Raw genomic sequence first — 22,505 nt, forward strand, 5'->3', positions numbered from 1 at the left:
TAAACCTGTTACTGGGGGGTTAAGATTTTCATACAAACCTAAGTAGTGGGAAGCCTCTGGATGGTCCTCGAGCTCCTCTTCTTTGTGGCCATGCTCCCGTCCATGTAACGGCACATCCACAATAAATATACACAAGTAAAGTTGCCTACGCATGCCCAGTAGAACAAACACGGGGGAAAAATCCATGCATGAACAGCTCTGGTCTATTAAGGATGGATGGACTGTACTTGCGCATGCCCAGTACTCATGGTAATTGGATGTGTGTACACACCCTAATTCTGTGCTAGGAAGAGAGCAGGCATGTAATTACAAACCACAGGGCCCCCCATCAGAACTCGTGGCCATTATCATGAGATATTTATTTAAGGTCTCTAGAAGAACTAATCCTATGATTAAAGAAAAGCTTTCAAGAGGCCATTATATCTCCGTTAAAGTATGTTTTATTTGATTGATTGGTTTAAATATGATGTTGCTGATTTTGTTTTCCTATGAGGAAGGAGCTGGATGATGTAGTGATAATGGGCTGTGTTAGAATTCCATAAGAGATCACACTGTTCTTGTAGCAGGCTCAGCATGGATATGATTTCAGGCATTATCGGATGGTACCTGACTTCTTGTAAACGCCGCGAAAGACGACACGTTTCTGCCTTACTACAGGCATTAGAATGTGTTTCTTACGGCTGCTATACTGGTTGTTGGCATAGTCCCATTGCAGCCATGGGATTATGTTTCCTAAAACTGAAACCAGTCCTCCTCCGCAGGAATCCTTTTTTAAATCTGCCTGGTCATCAAAACAAGCAGCTAAATCAAAATCCAAACAGGCAGCAAACAAATATCAAGCATTCCCACAATGCAATATAAAGATGACAGTTGCTGGGAATTGCTTAGCATAGCCATAAATTCTCAGCACTTAGTTGACATCGCTAATGATTGTTGCATGTGATCAGTTTTCCGTTTGGCTATGTGTGCAATGCTTGATAATGAACAGGTGTCCTGTAGCTAGAACTTTACCCTGAAGTCACTGCTCACATCTTGCATGCAATCAACATAAAGGGAAACTACATTTAGTTTTTTTGTTTTTTTAAATCCCTTTAATTTACCTCTGAACATTGCAAGGATTAATAATAAAATGTTTCAGATCATTTGCAAGATTCACTTGTTTTATGTGCATATAAAACACAGCCATCATCCCCTTTGATGAGAAGTCAAGTTACTTTCGGGGCGGACTGACCATTATGGCACTCGGACATGGACTGAGGGAAAGTGGTCAGTAGGGGGCCCACCCCTGGTGCGATTGAGAGGCCCCTGCAGCGGCAGGGATAGCAGGCATAGTAGTTACAACTCACCTTTCGCCGCCAATCCCCTGCAGCCTCTATCTTCTTCCTCTCTCCCGGCGTCCATAGCGTTGGTAACAGCACCACCCTGTGATGACGTTACTGCATGTCATCACCGGGGGCGCTTTTACCAATGTGACAGACGCTAGGAGAGAAAGGAGATAGAGGCTGTGGGGGATCGGCAGTGGAAGGTGAGTTGTAACTACTATGCCTGCTCCCTCTGCCGCTGTGGGGCAGCTACCTATCTAACCTATACTACGGGCACCTACGTATCTCACCTATACTGGAGGCACCTACCTATCTAACCTATACTGGGGAACCTACCTATCTAACCTATACTGGGGGAACCTACCTATCTAACCTATACTGGGGGCACCTACCTGTCTAACCTATACTGGGGGCACCTACCTATCTAACCTATACTGCAGGCACCTACCTATCTAACCTATACTGGAGGCACCTACCTATCTAACCTATACTGCGGGCACCTACCTATCTAGCCTATACTGGAGGCACCTACCAATCTAATCTATACTGCGGGCACCTATCTATCTAACCTATACTGGGGGAAACTATACTGGCTACCTATATTGGAGGCACTCGCGGGTGTGGCTTGCGAGTGTACGAGGCCGAATAATCTCCTATTGCCCGGGGGCCCCATGAGATGTCATCCTGCCCCTGATTACTTTCAATTACAGAAACTACAGAATCTGATAGAAAATTGGAAAAATTACCCCATAGAATAGTTTAACCACCTGGGCGGTATGGACGAGCTCAGCTCGTCCATCACCGCCGGAGGCTGCCGCTCAGGCCCTGCTGGGCCGATTTGCGCCAAATAAAGAGCAGCACACGCAGCCGGCACTTTGCCAGCCGCGTGTGCTGCCCGATCGCCGCCGCTCTGCGGCGATTCGCCGCGAGCAGCGGCGAAAGAGGGTCCCCCCAGCCGCCTGAGCCCTGCGCAGCCGGAACAAAAAGTTCCGGCCAGCGCTAAGGGCTGGATCGGAGGCGTCTGACGTCAGGACGTCGGCTGACGTCCATGACGTCACTCCGCTCGTCGCTATGGCGACGGTGTAAGCAAAACAAGGAAGGCCGCTCATTGCGGCCTTCCTTGTTTATTCTGGGCGCCGGAGGCGATCGGAAGAACGCCTCCGGAGCGCCCTCTAGTGGGCTTTCATGCAGCCAACTTTCAGTTGGCTGCATGAAATAGTTTTTTTTTAATTTAAAAAAAACCCTCCCGCAGCCTCCCTGGCGATCTTATCAGAACGCCAGGGTGGTTAAAAGAAATCCTGAGCCCAAGAAAAATGGTAACCAAAAAACAAAACAACTACCTGATCCGGGGGGCAAGCCGGTTCAATTAGAGCCTCTTACAGCCGCTCCCTGCTGCTCCTGTGGCCAGCAAACAGTCGGTTTAGTTTTTAGTGACCCTGGGGTCATGACGCTGCAGCTCACCTCTCTGCTTCTCCTCACAGAGCAAAAAGGTGGGAAAGAGCCGCGGAGGGACGGGGGAGAGGCTCAGAGGGGAGGAATAGAGGTGGGAAGGAGGCGAGAGAAGGGCTATTTTGTAGGAGTGCCTTTCCTGCTAGGGACGCCCCTTCTTCTAGTTATCTAGCAACAATCCCGTTGTTGGCATTTTCAGGGGTCCGCAGAGGAGAGAAGGGGGGAAGGAGAGCGGCCCACATAGGACACAGAGGTACTGTATGTCATTAAGCAAAGAACATCCCTCCGTGTCCCATTAGTATTATAAAAAAAAACAAAAACGCCTGAGGTACATTTTAAATAACCACGCTTCTCCTGGTAATAGGGGCAGAACGTGAGGAAAAGAACACAGAGAGCAGTAAAAATACAAGATATTTTCACATTTCTCTAACTTATGCAAAACTGAAATGAAAGTTTAGGTCAGAGATTGACTTTGAGGTAACAACACAGTATAATATGTCAGACAGTGAAAGGGAATATGATCAGATCTGCAGTCTGGCTGGCTGCTCCTGTATCTGAGGGACATGAAACCTCTGGAATGCAGTTTGGAAATACAACTCATTATCTTGCCAGCTATTATATAGCTGAAGCTATTTGCACACTATGAAAACACATTATAGTTTATCTCCTTTCTATTCAAAGTATGCCTTAATCCTTAGTATTTAGGGCTATTTTAGGTGATATTTAATTACAACACCCCCTCCCTTTAACCTTCCACTGATAAAACCCAGAGGCTGCTACATCCCATCCAGTTTCTAGACACATCTCAAAAGAGAGAACCATCCATTAGCAGATCCTAGAATCATTGTCCACAATGGAGGATAAGACTGTACCCCATGCCTATCCCATGACTGTGGAGTATGAGTTCGCAAACCCAACCAAGATATTAGATCAAAACTTTGGGGAAGGTAAGTACACTTTTTACATCTTACATTTTGTTTTGCATGACCACTAGTGCTGTACATTAGCCTCTGTATTAACTTAAAGTGGACCTCTGCTGTAAATTGCAAAGTGAAAAAAAAAACAGACTCTTTTTTTAACCCAATGCAGTAAAGGCTGATTACTTCACTAAGAAGCAGGGAAACACTGTGGCAGCTCTGATTGGCCTATTACTGTGGCTGGCACTGCACTACTTCTCTCTTCATGTCTCCAGTCCAGAGTGGCTCAGTGGCACAGGTAGAGGCAGAGTACCTCTCAGGCCACACTATGAAGCTCCTCCCACCCACAGATGATATACAATCTCTTCTGCAAAGGCATAAAACTGCCATGGCATATTTTCAGAAAGTGAGTAGGGCTAACCAACTATTTTGTTGCCTGTGCTGATAGTGTGAGTTTTATTTTTACACCAGAGGTTCACTTTAAGATTAATGATGTCAGATAAGCACTCATGGGCCAAACATGCCTTGATTTGTCCACCTCGACACATTGGGATCTAAACCATAAATGACTGACACTTTTTATAATTAAAAGTGTACTATGTGTAAACTTTAGAGGGTGGAGAAGTTCAGCCTTGGATAGAACATCTAACATTTATTTAATTTTTATTAAAACATCCATCCAAGAATTCATAGACTTTAAGTTGTTCACTACAGTATAAGAACCCTTGATTCACTAGAGTGTATGGAAGATTTATTTAATAAGAAAATCTGGATGACTCTGAGATGGAATTCAAAGAATTACTGTATTTTCTGGACTATAAGACACAGTGGGGAGAAAAAGTCACTGCGTATTATACAGGATCTTCTCAAAAAATTAGCATATTTTGCTAAAGTTCATTATTTTCTGTAATGTACTGATAAACATTAGACTTTCATATATTTTAGATTCAAATACACCCAACTGAAGTAGTTCAAGCCTTTTATTGTTTTAATATTGATGATTTTGGCATACAGCTCATGAAAACCCAAATTTCCTATCTCAAAAAATTAGCATATTTCATCCGACCAATAAAAGAAAAGTGTTTTTAAAACAAAAAAAGTCAACCTTCAAATAATTATGTTCAGTTATGCACTCAGTACTTGGTCGGGAATCCTTTTGCAGAAATGACTGCTTCAATGCGGCGTGGCATGGAGGCAATCAGCCTGTGGCACTGCTCAGGTGTTATGGAGGCCCAGGATGCTTCGATAGCGGCCTTAAGCTCATCCAGAGTGTTGGGTCTTGCATCTCTCAACTTTCTCTTCATAATATCCCACAGATTCTCTATGGGGTTCGGGTCAGGAGAGTTGGCAGGCCAATTGAGCACAGTAATACCATGGTCAGTAAACCATTTACCAGTGGTTTTGGCACTGTGAGCAGGTGCCAGGTCGTGCTGAAAAATGAAATCTTCATCTCCATAAAGCTTTTCAGCAGATGGAAGCATGAACCCACTTTTGAACCAGAAACAGCGGCAGAAGCGCCTGACCTGGGCTACAGAGAAGCAGCACTGGACTGTTGCTCAGGGGTCCAAAGTACTTTTTTCGGATGAAAGCAACTTTTGCATGTCATTCGGAAATCAAGGTGTCAGAGTCTGGAGGAAGACTGGGGAGAGGGAAATGCCAAAATGCCTGAAGTCCAGTGTCAAGTACCCACAGTCAGTGATGGTCTGGGGTGCCATGTAAGCTGCTGGTGTTGGTCCACTGTGTTTTATCAAGGGCAGGGTCAATGTAGCTAGCTATCAGGAGATTTTGGAGCACTTCATGCTTCCATCTGCTGAAAAGCTTTATGGAGATGAAGATTTCATTTTTCAGCACGACCTGGCACCTGCTCACAGTGCCAAAACCACTGGTAAATGGTTTACTGACCATGGTATTACTGTACTCAATTGGCCTGTCAACTCTCCTGACCTGAACCCCATAGAGAATCTGTGGGATATTGTGAAGAGAAAGTTGAGAGACGCAAGACCCAACACTCTGGATGAGCTTAAGGCCGCTATCGAAGCATCCTGGGCCTCCATAACACCTGAGCAGTGCCACAGGCTGATTGCCTCCATGCCACGCCACATTGAAGCAGTCATTTCTGCAAAAGGATTCCCGACCAAGTATTGAGTGCATAACTGAACATAATTATTTGAAGGTTGACTTTTTTTGTTTTAAAAACACTTTTCTTTTATTGGTCGGATGAAATATGCTAATTTTTTTAGATAGGAAATTTGGGTTTTCATGAGCTGTATGCCAAAATCATCAATATTAAAACAATAAAAGGCTTGAACTACTTCAGTTGTGTGTATTTGAATCTAAAATATATGAAAGTCTAATGTTTATCAGTACATTACAGAAAATAATGAATTTTATCACAATATGCTAATTTTTTTAGAAGATCCTGTACACTACCCTAAAGGATTATTAGGAACACCATACTAATACAGTGTTTGACTCCCTTTTGCCTTCAGAACTGCCTTAATTCTACGTGGCATTGATTCAACAAGGTGCTGAAAGCATTCTTTAGAAATGTTGGCCCATATTGATAGGATAGCATCTTGCAGTTGGAGATTTGTGGGATGCACATCCAGGGCACGAAGCTCCCGTTCCATCACATCCCAAAGATGCTCTATTGGGTCGAGATCTGATGACTGTGGGGGCCATTTTAGTACAGTGAACTAATTGTTATGTTCAAGAAACCAATTTGAAATGATTCAAGCTTTGTGACATGGTGCATTATCCTGCTGGAAGTAGCTATCAGAGGATGGGTACATGGTGGTCATGAAGGGATGGACATGGTCAGAAATAATGCTCAGGTAGCCCATGGCATTTAAACGATGCCCAATTGGCACTAAGGGGCCTAAAGTGTGCCCCACACCATTACCCCACCACCACCAGCCTGCACAGTGGTAACAAGGCATGATGGATCCATATTCTCATTCTGTTTACGCCAAAATCTAAATCTATCGCGACTAATCAGACCAGGCAACATTTTTCCAGTCTTCAGCTCTCCAATTTTGGTGAGCTCGTGCAAATTGTAGCCTCTTTTTCCTATTTGTAGTGGAGATGAGTGGTACTCAGTGGGGTCTTCTGCTGTTGTAGCCATCCGCCTCAAAGTTGTGCGTGTTGTGGCTTCACAAATGCTTTGTTGCATACCTCGGTTGTAACGAGTGTTTATTTCAGTCAACGTTGCTCTTCTATCAGCTTAAATCAGTCGGCCCATTCTCCTGTCCTCTAGCATCAACAAGGCATTTTCACCCACAGGACTGCCGCATACTGGATGTTTTTCCCTTTTCACACCATTCTTTGTAAACCCTAGAAATGGTTGTGCGTGAAAATCCCACTAACTGAGCAGACCAGCCATGCCACGCTCAAAATTGCTTAAATCACCTTTCTTTCCCATTCTGACATTCAGTTTGGAGTTCGGGATATTGTATTGACCAGGACCACACCTCTAAATGCATTGACGCAACTGCCATGTGATTGATTGATTAGATAATTGCATTAATGAGAAATTGAAGAGGTGCTCCTAATAATCTTTTAGGTGAGTGTAGTTTGATTAAAGGAAGTCCCAGACTTACGAACGCTTGCCGATTTGAACCACTGACCCGCTGCAATGTATTGTCCTGTGTCCTCCTTTATCCCACAAGCCCTCTACTGCTCCCTCGTGCAGTGTGTACAGCACAACGGAAGCCAATCCGTGTCTCACCTGATCTTAGGGTGCCCATGGGCTCCCTCACTGTTCCCCTAGTGCCAGTCGTGTGTAATGATGTAATTAGCAAAAGCTGGCTCTAGAGGAACAGTGAGGGAAAGGAGAGGTCTCTGATCACCATGGATGCCCTCGGATCAGGTGAGACATGCGATTGGCTTCCACTTCTATTACCTCTGCATGGGGGTAGCGGAGGAAGCGGGGAGGACATAAGTGGACAAAGGAGCATGGAGGAGGACACGAGGGGGACAATAGAGAACATGGGGACAAAGGAGTACAGGGGAGCAGAGGCATATCTAGAGGGGTGCAGACATGGCTCATGCCATGGGCGCCTTAGCATCATGGGCGCCATTCCTGCCCCTGTGCTGTGCCGCTTGTCTGCCCCCATGCGTCCCCATCATTCAGACCTTTAGATCAGATTAATTGTGTTATCTGGGGAACATGGCTACCTCATTTATGTATTTAAGCGCACTTGGCTCAGTGTTAGAAAAGAGGACAGGGAGGGAATAAAAAGAGATATTTTCAAAAAAGTAACTGCAGCAATATCCCGAGCAAAAAAAAAACCCCACAGGCAACCATAGCACATGTACGTGAGAAATAATGTTTTTTTTAGAGGGGAAGGGGGCTCTTACCAGTGTTTGCCATAGGCTCCATATTACCCAAATATGCCCCTGCAGAGGAGGGAACGAGGGGGACCATACATGACACAGGAGGACAAAGGAGCACGGAGGAGGACACAAGGGGTACAATACAGGACACAGGGGGACAAATGAGTATGGAAGAAGACACAAGAGGGACAGTACAGGACACAGGGGGAAAAAGGAGCACGGAGGAGGACACAAGGGGGGGGGGGGGGCAATAAATGACACAGGCGGACAAAGGAGCAACAAGGAGGATATGAGGGGGACAATACAGGACAGGACATGGGACAAAGGAGCACAAAGAAGGATATGAGGGGGTCTAAATAGGACACAGTGTGACAAAGGAGCATGGAGGAGGACATGAGGGGGACAATACAGGAAACAGGGACAAAGAAGCACAGAGGAGGACACAAGGGATACAATAAAGGGCACAGGGGGGCAACAAGAGGCACAGAGGAGGACACAAGGGGAACAATCGAGAACACAGAAGGACACAAAGGGGCATGGAGAAATACACAAGGGGTACAGAGGCGAACACAATTGGGCAACAGGAGGACACAAGGGAGACAGAGGAGGACACAGGGGGAGATAAGGTACAGGTTCAAACAAGGTACAATGGAACACAGGAGGTACAAGGGGGGGGGGGCATACAAATTAGAGGGAGAACATCCTTAAGATGCCGCTGCACTGTCCTCCAAACCTATGAGCCTCTTATGGTCAGGAGCATCTTATAGTCCCAAAAATATGGTGTATATATAATAAACAAACAGTGCAATGACACCATTAACAGTGGTAAAAAAATAAAAAAATTTGATTTACAATATAACGGTAAAAGAGCATGTTAATAACACAGACCTTTTCAAAAACCTTCATCCCCAAATACTTACTGCATGTGTAGAGCTTTCCCCCTCCAGCCCTGATACGTGGCCTTCCCGATAATAAGTTCCTGGATTCATGCAGGAACTAGTCTACATCAGAATGTTTTGAGAAATAAGCATTGGGGCTCAGACATAGGTTTCTTCCAAGGGTATAGGATGAAAAATTATTGAAACAGGCATATATAAAAGCAGGAAGGAAAAACAGGATGTGTTTGCATCTAAAAATTTAATTTTTTAATAACTCTTCAAAAATATTGGATAGGACGTGCTTTTGCTCCTAGAAACTATCCACGTGATCATGCTGCAATGTCATCATTAAACAAGGAAATCTCTTCTGCTGATTTCAAACATGGGGATTCCTCCATGACATGTAAAAAGAGGTAACGAGTGGTTCACCTTTTGGAAAATCATGGCTACACCTGCTGGCACAAACATTTAGAATAGTCTTCTTCCTCATATGGATCTTTAGACAACTATTTAAAGCACACCTGAACTGAGAAAAGTGGAAGTTGACATATTTATTTCCTTTTTAAAAAATGAAAATTACCTGGCTGTCCTGCTGAGTCTCTTCCTCTAATACACTTAGCCAAAGACCTTAAACGGGCATGCAGATCAGTGCTCTGAATAATGTCTGGTTTAGCTGCATGCTTGTTTCAGGTGTGTAATCCAGATACTACTGCAGCCAAAGAGATCAGCACGATTGCCAGGCAGGTTTGTTTAACCACTTCACCCCAAAGCGGTTTTTATCCAAACGGACAAGAGTGATTTTCACCTTTCAGTGCTCATCCCTTTCATTTGCCAACAGCTTAATCACTACTAATCACAATGAAATGACCTATATCTTGTTTTTTTTCACCACCAATTTTTGCGGTTGATATTTGTTTTCAGTAATTACTTTATTTTCTATGTATTTTAAAGGGAAACACAAGGAAAAAAATGAAAAAATACACTATTTCTCCAATTTCATCCACTATAGTTTTAATATAAAACACTGTTACTGTGCATAAAACTCACACATTTTATCTGCCTATTTGTCCTGGTTATCGCAAGATTTTAATTATGTCCCTAGTACAAAGTATGGTGACAATATGGTATTTGGAAATAAAGGTGTATTTTTTCTACTGTGTTTTTTTTTTCCAATAATCTCACAGCTGTATTATTTTACTACATGAGAGCACATGCTGTATGGAGGAACAACAATGACATGCTGAAAATAAAATATAGTATTCACTGTAACTTTGGCATAGCATTCAGAATGTCACTGATTGATCCTGTTATTACAGGATCTGGGACTCCACGTGAGACAACAAGCTCTCAATGAGGCAGCAACAGTCAGACATGAATCTTTCCCATTCCACTGTGTCCGTAATCAGACACCATAAGGTCACTAGCCTGTGTGTGATAAGAATCTAGGAATCTCTTCTGAGGGAAGGTCTACAACTTTTTTTCCAACTGTAATTCCTTTATTTGTAATGTTGTACATGAAATCATCAGAACTGCTGCAGTGTGAGACAGATGTTTTTTACGAACCTTAGGGAGCAGGGACAGAGTACAAATTCCAAAGTGTGTATGATTCCTTATCTGTGTGGTAGACACATATTGGGCTTGATTCACTAAAGAGTGCTAACTGTTAGCACAGCCGTTTTCGCATTGCGCGCGCTCGCAAATTTTCACGCAAAATGATAACGTTTTCGCGCAAACGCAAATTTTCATGCAAAAACGATATCGAATTCGCGCAAAAATTTGCGATCACACGCAATGCGAAAATTTGCGCAAAAACGGCCGTGCTAACAGTTAGCACTCTTTTGTGAATCAAGCCCATAGTCGACATAACAATGGTACGGGAGTAGAATACGTTTTCTCTCCATGCCCTTAGTTTCTTGTCAGTCCCTCAAACTTTTTCCCCCACAGGGCCCCCTGTGGCTTCTGGGCCCCCCTGCGGAGGCATCCCTTGCAGGTTCTATTGTTACGCCCCTGAACATCAGGTATTTTAGTGGCAGTTCCTGTCTGAGTCAGGATTGGGCCAGACTACAGTATGACCCTCACTGATAAAAAATTACAACTATAAAACACTTTCCTAGAAGAAAATGTCTTGTGAGAGCAGGAAAGAGATAAAAAGGATCAATAGTTAATAGATTTTAGCTCTGGCATACTTCAATAAATGTGTCATTAAGCAAAAACAATAAAACTGTAAAAAAAAAACTTAGTAGATTTAAATATAAAATAAAACTGTGGAATATCTTAAAAGGTCATTTTTAGGAGAAGGAGGATAGATACAATTATTTATTTCATTAGTTTATTTTTACCTTGGGTGTCCAATAAAAATACATAAATATGGCAGCCACCATATACCTCTCTCTCTTCAGTTGTCCTTTACATTGTGCAAGGTGAACTGTGGACTGGCACAGTTTACATTTTTTGGTCAACTGAACATCCTTTTTTTTTGTTAACACATTTTTATCCCTGTTTCCTAAAGGGGGACTCCATGAGTGTGTGTTATGTCTGAATGAAAATGTCTCAGAGAATATCTGCAGGGCACTCACCACTCTGCAAGTAAATGTAGGTAGCACTTACCCCTCAGAGGTACAACCAATGTCCTCAACAGTCCAGTCCAATAGTAATCAACTGATCAATGCTCAAGGTTTGAGCCTCGGTTGGTTAATTGCTATTGGTTTCTGTGAAGATGACATATGGTGACCAAAAGGCTTTTGACAATTTATATTGTACTGTATATTCAGTGAACATAATTTTATTGATGCAACATTATTTTAATCAGTATTTTATATAAAAATATAAATTCAGTGCAGGTAAATGACTGCTCTTTCTGTACCTGATATCCAGCTCGATAAAGAATATGCGGCATGCAATATCCAATAATAGAAGGAATTTACCACTTGCAACAACCCATATTATAAGGTTGTTACAATGGCATGATGCAAATCACTGGTAGGATCAGCCTAAAATTCTGCTGACAACAGTCTCCTCATCGGGTGGAGAGTATGATACGATCAAAGATAGGGCCAGGAATTATCTGTATCTCCTCTCCACAGCTAGAAAGTCCATATCATATTACATATTGACTAAGTCTAGACTGCTACTACTGTCTGTCATATTTCCTCGATAAAGGGGATCCCCTAGAGCCCCCGAAACGATCGTCAGAGTGACGGCCAGATGCCTATGTAACTGCTCTGTGGACCAATAAAACTACTTGTTCTTATCAACCTGTGTGTGAATGTGCGGACCCTACTTTGGGTTTGTGGCTATTATTTGCTACAAGGTAAAGCACCAACAGGCTTCTTGCTGAAGGGTTGCAGTTCTTTAGAACTGTTTAATAAACCTGGGGTCAATGCAAGAAATGGAAAATCAAAGGTCAATGAATGATTAAAGCAACTCACATCCTGGCGGGGTTACAAATTACAGGGTACCCACCAGTGAGAGAGCGCTGTATATACAATCCCAAAGAGGAATTGCAATACTGACTGTATTGTTTGGGGAGGCACCCAAGGACAATTGGAGTAAAAGTTTATATTCTAGGGTATATAATAAGGAGGTTCCTTGCCTCCAATGAAGACTCACCACGGTGTAAAGGAAAGTCTCTATTGTACACACGGTTTTACTGCAGACAACGCGTTCCACGGGTCTCAGCCCGCTTCCCTTACGCCTCTATGAGGTGTCACCTCTTCCCACTTGTGGATGCGATCGACCAGTGGAAAGGACAAGAGGAGGAGAGCTACCACCCAGATGATCCAGCGGGTCCGGGAAACCGAGTGGGAACGACTTTTTCCCGCAGGCTTATTGTAATGATCCGCTCAGCTGGATGCACTGGCAGACAGCTGTTTGACCATTCCTCTAGTTTGTGGGCTGCAGATCTCTGCAAGAGAGACCTGTCTTTCCATTACAAGTTTCTGGTCTGTTCTGCTGCTGAGGAGTTTGCATACACTCGTTATGCAAATCCCCTACCTGCCTCCTTTGATGACTGGCAGTATAAAGAGCTATGTTTCCCAGAGTCCTTGGCTGGTCATAAGGGTTAGTCCTGTGGAACACTCTTGGAGTGTCAGCCTTGCTCATTGTTTGAAGATTAGTTTAGAGTAATTCCTGGAACTGCGCTAGGCAGATTCCCTAGTGCAGTTAGGATTGCATATCTGTTTTGTTTGTCTGTTGCGATTGTTCTGTCCCAGCGGTGGTCGACAGGAAGTCGTTCTGATCTTTGTTCTTGGAGTATAGCTGGAGCAGCGGTTGCTACCAGCTATCTCCTCTATCTGTCTTGCCTGGATCGCACTCGCCTAGAGCTAGTGCTGTGGATCCGTCTGATCTCCATCTCTCTTGCTGTACTTTGGATCGCACTTGCTCTGGCGGAAAGAGCAGTGGATCCGGCTCGCTCTGTTTCTATACTTGGATCGCAATCGCTCTGGCGGAAAGAGCAGTGGATTGTATCTCTCACTTATTCCTGTTTTCGTGTATCTGTCTTGTCTGCTACGAACGCTTGCTGGAGGCTCGGTGAGGTAACCGTTAAGCAAGCGCTCGCGTCCTCTGTTTCATGTTTGTCTGTGGGTGGTTAGTTAGGCGTGCTTGTCTCTGTTGTGCTTATCACGCGGGGACTGCGCATAAACGCGTGCACTATTGCGAATGAGTGCGGCGTTCGCGTTTAGTTAGCGTTTGTTATTTTCCTTATCTTCTCATTGTATGATTTGCTGTGCCTTTGCTACTCTCGTGTTCTGCCTTGCTGTAGCCTTGTGTCACCTCTGGCAATCGCCTCTCTCGCGATTGCGTTCCTACTTCATATCTGCTGTTGTGTATGCACCGTCGCGGGTTGGCGACTGGTTTGGTGCACACACATACAATCTGTCCCTGTGCTCATTCTCTTTCGCAATCGCTTCTCTTGCGATTGCGTTCTCGCTTGGTTTCCTTTGTTGTGTGTCCGCCGTCGCAGGGTGCCGGCTAGATTGGTGGACATACATACATTCCTCATCTGTGCTTATTCGGTCTTGTGTCGCTGTTAGCAATCGCCATCTCTGGCGATTGCCTTCTCACTTTGTCTTCATGGTTGTGTGTTCATCGTCTCAGGGTGGCGACTAGTTTGGTGGGCACACATACCCTCTGTCACTTTGATCTCTCTCTTTCAAGGCTATCTTGCCCTGCGTTTCTCCTCTTCAAGCAATTCCTGTCTGGCGTGTGTGGCAGGGCAGAGGAGCTGTTCCTCTGCACTCCACAGCTCCACCTGTCGACAGGAATTTCCCTCTACAGGTGCATTGCACCTTTTGCTGGGTTCCCTCAAATTACACGCTTGTGGAGGATTTCCGCAGTATCAGCGCACGTCTTGTGCGCTGATCACGGAGAGAATTCCACAATCGTTACACTTATACAGTGGTTGCAGGACTGCAACCCCCCTTTTTTGGAGTATCCACTGTTTACCATCCGTATCTAACGATACTGCACCATTGGGCTCCTGGTCTCCCCCCTTTCCATAGGAATCAAGACCTTTGCTCCCTTGTAGAAGCAAGTTTCCCAAGACCGACACCACTACAGGAATTGTAATAAGCTGTAAAAGTTCCCGGTGCTGTATGCTGTAGTTTGCCCCTGTAATTTACAATATTAGTTCTATTTATTTATTATGTTTACTATTATTTCTATTAAAACATATGACACAGATCAAATAAATAATCTGCTTTTTGGTTTAGGTACAACCATGGCACCCCTGCTAAAAATAATGCTGCAGACCTGTCATGGTTAGAGAGGTACTTTCATTTTACTGTAAGCCGTTCAGCTGACAACTGTGGCTGAGGAGAAGGTATAAATAGATAGACAGCTGCAATGTTTTTGATTGTCTCCTGGCATAAACAGGACCAGGGCAATGACCTTTACGCCTCTTTCACAGTGGGACTTTGCGTTTGATGCGACGTTAAGGTCGCATAACGTGCCTCTAATGCAACGCATGGAAAGACTATAACTTGGACGTTTTAGTACATTATTTAGCCCTGCATTTGGTGCACCGTTTTCGTCGCACAGTGATGGAATGAAAACGGCGCATGCGTTACATTTAAAAAAAACCCAAAAAAACCTTACTGAGCATGTGCAACACACATAACGCAGCAAAGGTATTGCTAAATGCACAGCATGCAGCACTTTCTAAATATTGCTACACATTACACACAACGTGTGCGCTGTGAATGTCGCACAGACTTTGTATTGCTGTGCGTTAGTCTGCGTTATAAAATTTTCTAACGTGCTGTAATAGATAGCGAAGATACCGCCGCAGAGACAAGCGGCATGGCGGCTATCTCCACGTATCAGCCAGCGGCCTCTGCCGCGCGGTTACATGCTGAGACTTTGCCTGGTCCTTCTATTGCTCACAGGTTAAGGGCTACACACGCGCGAGCCGAGCGACAGGACCTTTATGCATCTAGGAGGGGAGTCAGCTGACTCGCGGTCAGCTGATTCCAGCCAGCGTCCGGATTGGCTGAGTGACTGGGGCGGCGCTGTGGAGTATGGTTGGGTATATATAGGACAGGCCTGTCAGTAGCTCCTCGTCTGCTGTTGCAAATGCTATCGTGTTAGCGCTCAGACCCTAGTCAGATCCCAAAGTGTGCTAGAACCGGCCGGAGCCGGGGATCCACACTTAGCCAGATTCTGTTGATAGCTTAAAGTACTAATTGCATTGTTTATTTGTTATGACTTTCTGCTTCCTCTGACTATCCTCCTGTTTGTCGATCCTGTGCCTCAGCCATCTGTATCACGTTGCTGACCATGCTTGTTATTGACGCTGAATCAGTCTTCCGTTTCTGTACTGTACCTGTCCGCTCATTGCTTACTTTGCCTGTCTGACCTCGCTACCCACACCAGTGGGCCTAGCCACTGGTGAGGGAAATTACTGTATGTATACCTTCTGTATCAACTACGCCTAGGCTGCAATACAGGTCGTATCACCTGTTCCACAGGGGATCGTTAGTGCAGTAGTAATTGTATTACTCCTCCTGGTGCTGTGCACCAAACACTACTAGGCTGCAGTACTACCTGAATCACCTGCTCCACAGGTGATCAGTTGTTCAGCTCTGGTTGTATTATCTTCTACTTGCGTTTGTGCTTCCAACACTCTCGGCTGCAGCACGGTCTGACTCACCTGCCCAATAGTGAGCACTGGATGCAAGGCATATTGAATAAATGTTCCATGGACTTAAAGGGAAGGTTCAGGGAGGGTGGGTAAAAAATAAAAATAAATTTCCACTTACCTGGGGCTTCCTCCAGCCCGTGGCAGGCAGGAGGTGCCCTCGCCGCCGCTCCGCAAGCTCCCGGTGGTCTCCGGTGGCCAACCCGACCTGGCCAGGCCGGCTGCCAGGTCGGGCTCTTCTGCGCTCCAAGGCCCGGCACTTCTGCGTCCCACGCCCGCGCGCTGACATTTTCGGACGTCCGCCGGGCTGTACTGCGCAGGCGCAGAACTACTGCGCCTGCGCAGTACAGCCCGGCGGATGTCCGATGACGTCAGCGCGCCGGCGTGGGACACAGAAGTGCCGGGCCTTGGAGCGCAGAAGAGCCCGACCTGGCAGCCGGCCTGGCCAGGTCGGGTCGGCCACCGGGAGCCTGCGGAGCGGCGGCGAGGGCACCTCCTGCCTGCCACGGGCTGGAGGAAGCCCCAGGTAAGTGGAAATTGATTTTTATTTTTTACCCACCCTCCCTGAACCTTCCCTTTAATGTACCTCACTGTTCAACATGTCCATCCTAAACTGAATGACATCAGATCAGAGATTGATCGATTGAAAAATGAACTGATGCACAAAGAGACTGATGAATATGCTCAGTTTATAGTTAAACTGGTTGATTTAATCAAGGAGACAAAAGAACTCACCTTAAAGATCAAGAAACAGAAGTTTCAAAGGGACGCACAGGATTATGCCACCAACCAGGTTTACACATGGAGTCTCATCAGACGTGCACAGCATAGAGTGAGAAGGGGGTTTGATAGATTAAAGCCACATCCACAGAGCCGACTAGGAGACTCTGAATCTGACGTTGAACAGCAAGAGGGCGCTAGACGTTTTTTTCCCGCAGGGGCCTCCGTAGACACAGCCGGAGGAAACAGAGATGGAGTGCGCATGACAGCGCTGAGCTCCAGGGAGCCGCCGGCAAGGAGGCCGCAACCAAACAGGAATCGCTACACAGCGCAACGCTCGCCACCATCACCCACTCAGAGACGGATTACAAGGAGCCAGAACCGCCGCTAATGCTGACCATGGGGACTCAACAGCTAACTGCGGAATGTGAGTACAATAGACACAAACACTGATGCGGGGGCCATAGCACTCAGTGGTGGACACACAGTGGGGATTACACCCTCGGATGACCGAACATTGATTATTAATGTGTCCGGAAAGGCCTTTAATCCTGCAGAACGAACTGTTCTTGAGCGTGGACTCAGCTTTGTCCCTAGTTTTCATCAAGAACTGTTTGATCTTAAGGTGGATATGTACAAGTTCATGCGCAAGATGAAATGGCGTTTGTGGCACCAGTTAAGAGAACCTGTTAACAGCCTCAATCGAGCAGACATTAGTGGGGACAATGACATTCCTTTGAGATTAAAATCAGCTAGTAAATCTGAGGCTCCTATTACTAATGCTACCCTGGATGTTTTTGAACAAACAGTGCTGCATGAGCTGGAGACACATTGGGAACAGGATAAATACAAAACAGCCCATAATATTACATTGAAAGACAGAAATGCCTTAAAACAACTGCAGAATGACGGTACCGTTATATACAAAAAAGCGGATAAAGGGGGAGCCCTGGTAGTTCAGGACACGAACAGTTATATCCTGGAGCTATGCAAGCAGGTAGGGGACACGGAGACTTACACTGCTTTATTGAGTGATCCATCTTTGAGGATTAAAGCTGACATTAAAGAATTAGTGGGAAGGGCCCATGAGACTGGGTTAATATCCAACAGCCTAAAATGTGCATTAATTAAGGAACACTATAGGGTACCAGTACTATATACTCTACCCAAAGTACATAAAAATCCAATTCATCCACCTGGTAGACCGATATTATCAGCGTCTGATTCCCTGCTGGAACCATTGGGCATTTATATTGACAGCATACTTCAGCCTGTTGTTAAGGACATTCCACAGTGTTTACGGGACACCACAGAGTTCTTGAATTTTTTGACAGGGATAAATGTTGAAAAAGTTAATTATTTGGTAAGCCTGGACGTAGTGAGCTTATACACGAACATACCTCATATTGAGGCTATGGAATCGATTGGCTTGTCATTAGATTGCAAGGTAAACCCCTCTTTCAATCCAACCTTCATCATGGACTTGTTAAGCTTATGTTTGAAGTCAAATTATTTTAGGGTGCAGAATGATTTCTTTTTACAAGTGAGGGGAGTGCCGATGGGGGCCCCTTATGCACCAACACTGGCTAACATCTTTATGGGGGACTTTGAGTCGAAATTTATCCTTGGGAATGACATATTTAAAAAATGGGGCCTTGCATATTGTCGTTACATCGACGATCTGTTTTTCTGCTGGACGGGATCAGACGATTTGAGGATGTTTGTGAAAGCTTTAAACACCTGTCACAGTTCCATCAAATTTACCTTGGAGTTCCATAAGAATAATTTGCATTGTTTAGATGTGGACATACATCTGAACGATGGTGTGCTTCACACCGATTTATATAAAAAGAACACAGACAGAAATAATGCCCTATTAGCGAATAGCTGTCATTCACGCTCTCTAATTAGAGGTCTCCCTAAAAGTCAGTTCATCCGTGCCAGACGTATCACTTCTACGGATGAGGCTTATTCTAAACAAGCGAGTAGACTTGTCCAAAATTTTACGGAAAGAGGTTATAAGAAAGAGGAAGTGGAACATACAGCATCCACTGTTGCTATGATGGATAGAACAGAATTGAGATGTAAAAAGCCCAATCACCAACATGATAGGGGGGTGCAATTTATTTCAACTTTTGATACACATGCTAGATTGGTCAAAAAGAGTATATTGAATAACTGGACTCTCATACAAGCTGACCTGGTGCTGTCTAAAGTATTTCCCATTTTGTTTATAAGAAGGGTAAGAGTATCAGAGATATGTTGGTGAGGGCTGATGTGAAGCACACCATACCTTCAAGGGACACCTTTTTACCTAAAAAGCTGGGGACATTTCCATGTCTCAGCTGCCAAAACTGCTCCAGTATTATTAAAGGGGATTATGTATGTCACCCTAGGAGAGGGACAGAAATTAAGGTGAATAGTAAATGTTCTTGTGTAACTACCAATGCAGTGTATTTTTTGAAATGCCCGTGTGGTATGGGCTATGTAGGGCAAACTACACGGGAAGTACGCATGCGAATTAATGAACATCGCAGTAACATCAGATTATATAGGAAGTATATTGATAATCCTGACAAAAAAATTGACTCTCCCGTAGGTAAACATTTTTACGAGTGCGACCACACCGTAAGTGACCTGCGTTGGTGTGTTCTGGAGAAAGTGTTTATGGCTGCTAATGTTGATGCATAGACTGCTCTATTGAGACGTGAAAGCAGATGGATCGATAAGTTAAGTACTCTTACTCCCAATGGACTTAATGATGATTTTAGTTTAAAATGCTTTTTGTAATGAATTTTGTATATTACACTGTCGCTTTAAATTATTGGCCATGTTCTCCCTCTCTCCCTTAAGTTGTTGTGCCCGCCCATTTTTGCTGGGCTTTTTTTTTATGCTGTTTGCTATATATATGTGGACATCTGTTGTATTTGGTAACACTTGACAAAGGCCTAGTGCCGAAACGTTGTGTGCTTTTTGCTGCTATGGAATAAAATTTGATGCTATAATTGCACTAATCCAGGTGGAGACCCAGTCTTCCTTTCTTTGCTGGTCTGATGTATCTGCACCTTGATGGATCCAGGTGCTGACTGGTTGACTCCCTGGTATTGAAATTACACTGCACAGTAGAACTCTGGGACTTTCTTTTTCCTATGGAAAAGTATGTGAACCCCTAGACTAATGACATCCCAAAGAGCTAATTGGCGTGAGGTGTCAGCCAGCTGGAGACCAATTAATGAGATGAGATTGGAGGTGTTGGTTATAGCTATCTTGCTCTTTAAAAAACACACCAGGTTTGGGTTTGCTTTTCCCAAGAAGCATTGCCTGATGTGAATGATGCCTCGCACAAAAGAGCTCTAAGAAGACCTACGATTAAGAATTGTTGACTTGCATAAAGCTGGAAAGGGATATAAAAGTATCTCCAAAAGCCTTGCAGTTCATCAGTTCATGGTAAGACAAATTGTCTATAAATGGAGAAAGTTCAGTACTGCTGCTACTTTCCCTAGGAGTGGCCATACTGTAAAGATGACTGCAAGAGCACAGTGCAGAATGCTTAATGAGGTGAAGAAGAATCCTAGAGTGTCAGCTAAAGACTTGCAAAAGCCCCTGGCATATGCCTACATCCCTGTTAGAGAATCTATGATACGTAAAGCACTAAACAAGAATGGATTTCATAGTGAGGGTGATGTCAATTAAAAAAAGGGTCCTGATGTGCACCTTACTCTCACCCAACTCCTAGCCCTGAAAATCTTATTCAAATATGGGCTCTGAGAAATCCAAATTTTCAAAATTTGTCACATTCCTCTGCAGCATACATGCCTATGTTTAAATGCAAAACTACTCGCTCATTTGGCCATGGTGCTTCTATAATTTTGTTTTATATTAATATGATTGTTTGGCTCAGGATAGTAATTCTGTCCAATTATTTTTAGTATCTACTTTATACTTTTACAATAGTGATAAACCATTTCTGTTTTTCATTTTAGGTATGGCTTCAGATGACCTTCTGTGCCCCACATTATATCATGGCTATTACGTTAGACCAAGAAGAAACAAAACACTTGATAGGGGGTTCTCTGAGATCAGCTGCAACCAGGAGAAATTCCAGGTCTTTCTAGATGTTTGTCATTTTCTACCTGATGAGATCAACATCCGTACTATTGACAATCTATTAGAAGTTACTGCCCAACACCCACAGAAGATTGACAGACATGGCTTTATCACAAGGACATTTAATAGAACCTACATTCTACCTCTGGATGTGGACCCTCTACTGGTGAAAGCCTCATTGTCTCATGATGGTATCCTCAGCATTGAAGCTCCCAAGAAAGGTGTAGATCTGAAGGAAGTTGTAAATGTGGTGAACATAGAAGTTGAGAAACCACCAACAATAGACATTCCTCAAAAAGCGTAAACTGAGAAGCGCCTGCAGGAGTGACTTTTTTTTACTTAGTATGCCAAGGTGTAAAACATATTTTTTTTCCTTGGGGTAGGACTGGACAGCCATAAATGTCCCACTGGTATGGAGGTTTTAGGATAATAATCTGCTGAGCATGGCACGTTGCTTGTAGCTTTCTGCTAACCTATAGTAATAATAATCCTAACATTTGTATAGTGCTTTTCTCCTGTTGGACTCAAAGCACTCAAGAGCTGCAGCCACTAGTGTGTAGTCAAGAAGCCACCCTGCAGTTTCATGCTAGGTACACACCATACAATTTTCTGTTAGATTCTTCTGTTAGATTTACAAACAACATGGAAAAAAGCTATCTGGCAGGTAAATATAAGAGAAAATCTAACAGAAAATTGTATGGTGTGTACCTAGCATTAAGAAGTTTTGCCCAAGGACTTCTTACTGAATAGCTACTGACCATAGCCAGTATTCAATGTCTCCCATGTCAAAGGCCCTTAACCAGTACACTATCCAGCCACTACAGCTACATTTATGGAAATGCTGTACAGTTTAACCCAAGCATGTATTTCACATTTTATTCACATCTTCAATGGACTTTTGATCCCAGGTTGTGAAAGTAAAGGAGAGATTTGTACTTCTCCTCACTGCCCTGTTATAAAAGTGCTACTCTTAAAGGGAGCCTAAAGTGAGAGGCAATGTGAGAGTGCAATGTTGTTCTCTATAAGTGTAAGCAAGTTTGCACAAAGTAAACAAGGCAAAAGTATACATTGGGGATATAGTGTCCTCCTACTTAAATTTTCCTAACTAACCTCCTCCTCTTCCCGGCCTGACACAAACCTCCCCTAAGGGTCATATATTCCAATGGGGAAACATACTGTAGTGCGCTGTCACAAGACCAAGGGAAATTGTAGTGCACATGCATGACAGCACAAGATAAGGGGCAGCTCTAAAAGTTACCAACAGGCTCTCGTGAAAAGTAAACAGAAACACAACACTTTTATTTGGCAGTGCAAATACTGCTGATAGCAAGAGTGTGCTCTCCTGCTCAAAGATAATTAATTATTTTTGTTAGGAGCTGAATTAACCAGGTTTTGTGTCACACTTATGTAACTGTTGTGAAAACTTCCCTTACAATGAAAATAAGAATATTGGACACTAAGGGCCATATTCTATTGCTGAACTCGCCAGCGCTAAGCACTGGCGAGTTCTTAACTTAGGCGATGGGGGCATCGCCTAATCTAATTAAACTTTAGACCCCCCCAGGCGGAAAAGAACTCGCTTGGGCGATATAATCGCCCAGCGAGTTCTTAACACGGAATCCAATTACCCTTATCATGT

The 22,505-nt window shown here is 44.1% G+C and overlaps 1 protein-coding gene and 1 long non-coding RNA gene across 2 annotated transcripts in view; one reads left to right on the forward strand and one right to left on the reverse strand.

Moving 5' to 3' along the window:
- The first annotated feature begins 3,574 nt into the window (after positions 1-3,574).
- On the forward strand, positions 3,575-22,447 carry HSPB2 (heat shock protein family B (small) member 2). Its single transcript, XM_068240951.1, has 2 exons — positions 3,575-3,718; positions 20,743-22,447. The coding sequence occupies exons 1-2, from the start codon at positions 3,625-3,627 to the stop codon at positions 21,168-21,170; spliced, it is 522 nt and encodes a 173-aa protein (XP_068097052.1). The 5' UTR covers positions 3,575-3,624; the 3' UTR covers positions 21,171-22,447.
- The window catches only part of LOC137521555 (uncharacterized), a 119,950-nt gene continuing 118,453 nt past the window's right edge, over positions 21,009-22,505 (reverse strand). Inside the window, exon 4 of the long non-coding RNA XR_011022151.1 lies at positions 21,009-21,095. This is a non-coding gene — a long non-coding RNA (uncharacterized lncRNA). The remainder of the gene's footprint in view (positions 21,096-22,505) is intronic.

This window comes from Hyperolius riggenbachi, chromosome 6 (genome assembly GCF_040937935.1).
Source record: "Hyperolius riggenbachi isolate aHypRig1 chromosome 6, aHypRig1.pri, whole genome shotgun sequence".
Classification (NCBI taxonomy): domain Eukaryota; kingdom Metazoa; phylum Chordata; class Amphibia; order Anura; family Hyperoliidae; genus Hyperolius; species Hyperolius riggenbachi.

What these genes read in the sequence shown, in the direction of transcription:
- HSPB2 (XM_068240951.1), top strand. Translation starts at nt 3,625, where the DNA reads ATGGAGGATAAGACTGTACCCCATGCCTATCCCATGACTGTGGAGTAT. An exon ending in AGATCAAAACTTTGGGGAAG is followed by an intron (nt 3,719 to 20,742) that starts GTAAGTACACTT and finishes TTTTCATTTTAG; the next exon opens with GTATGGCTTCAGATGACCTT.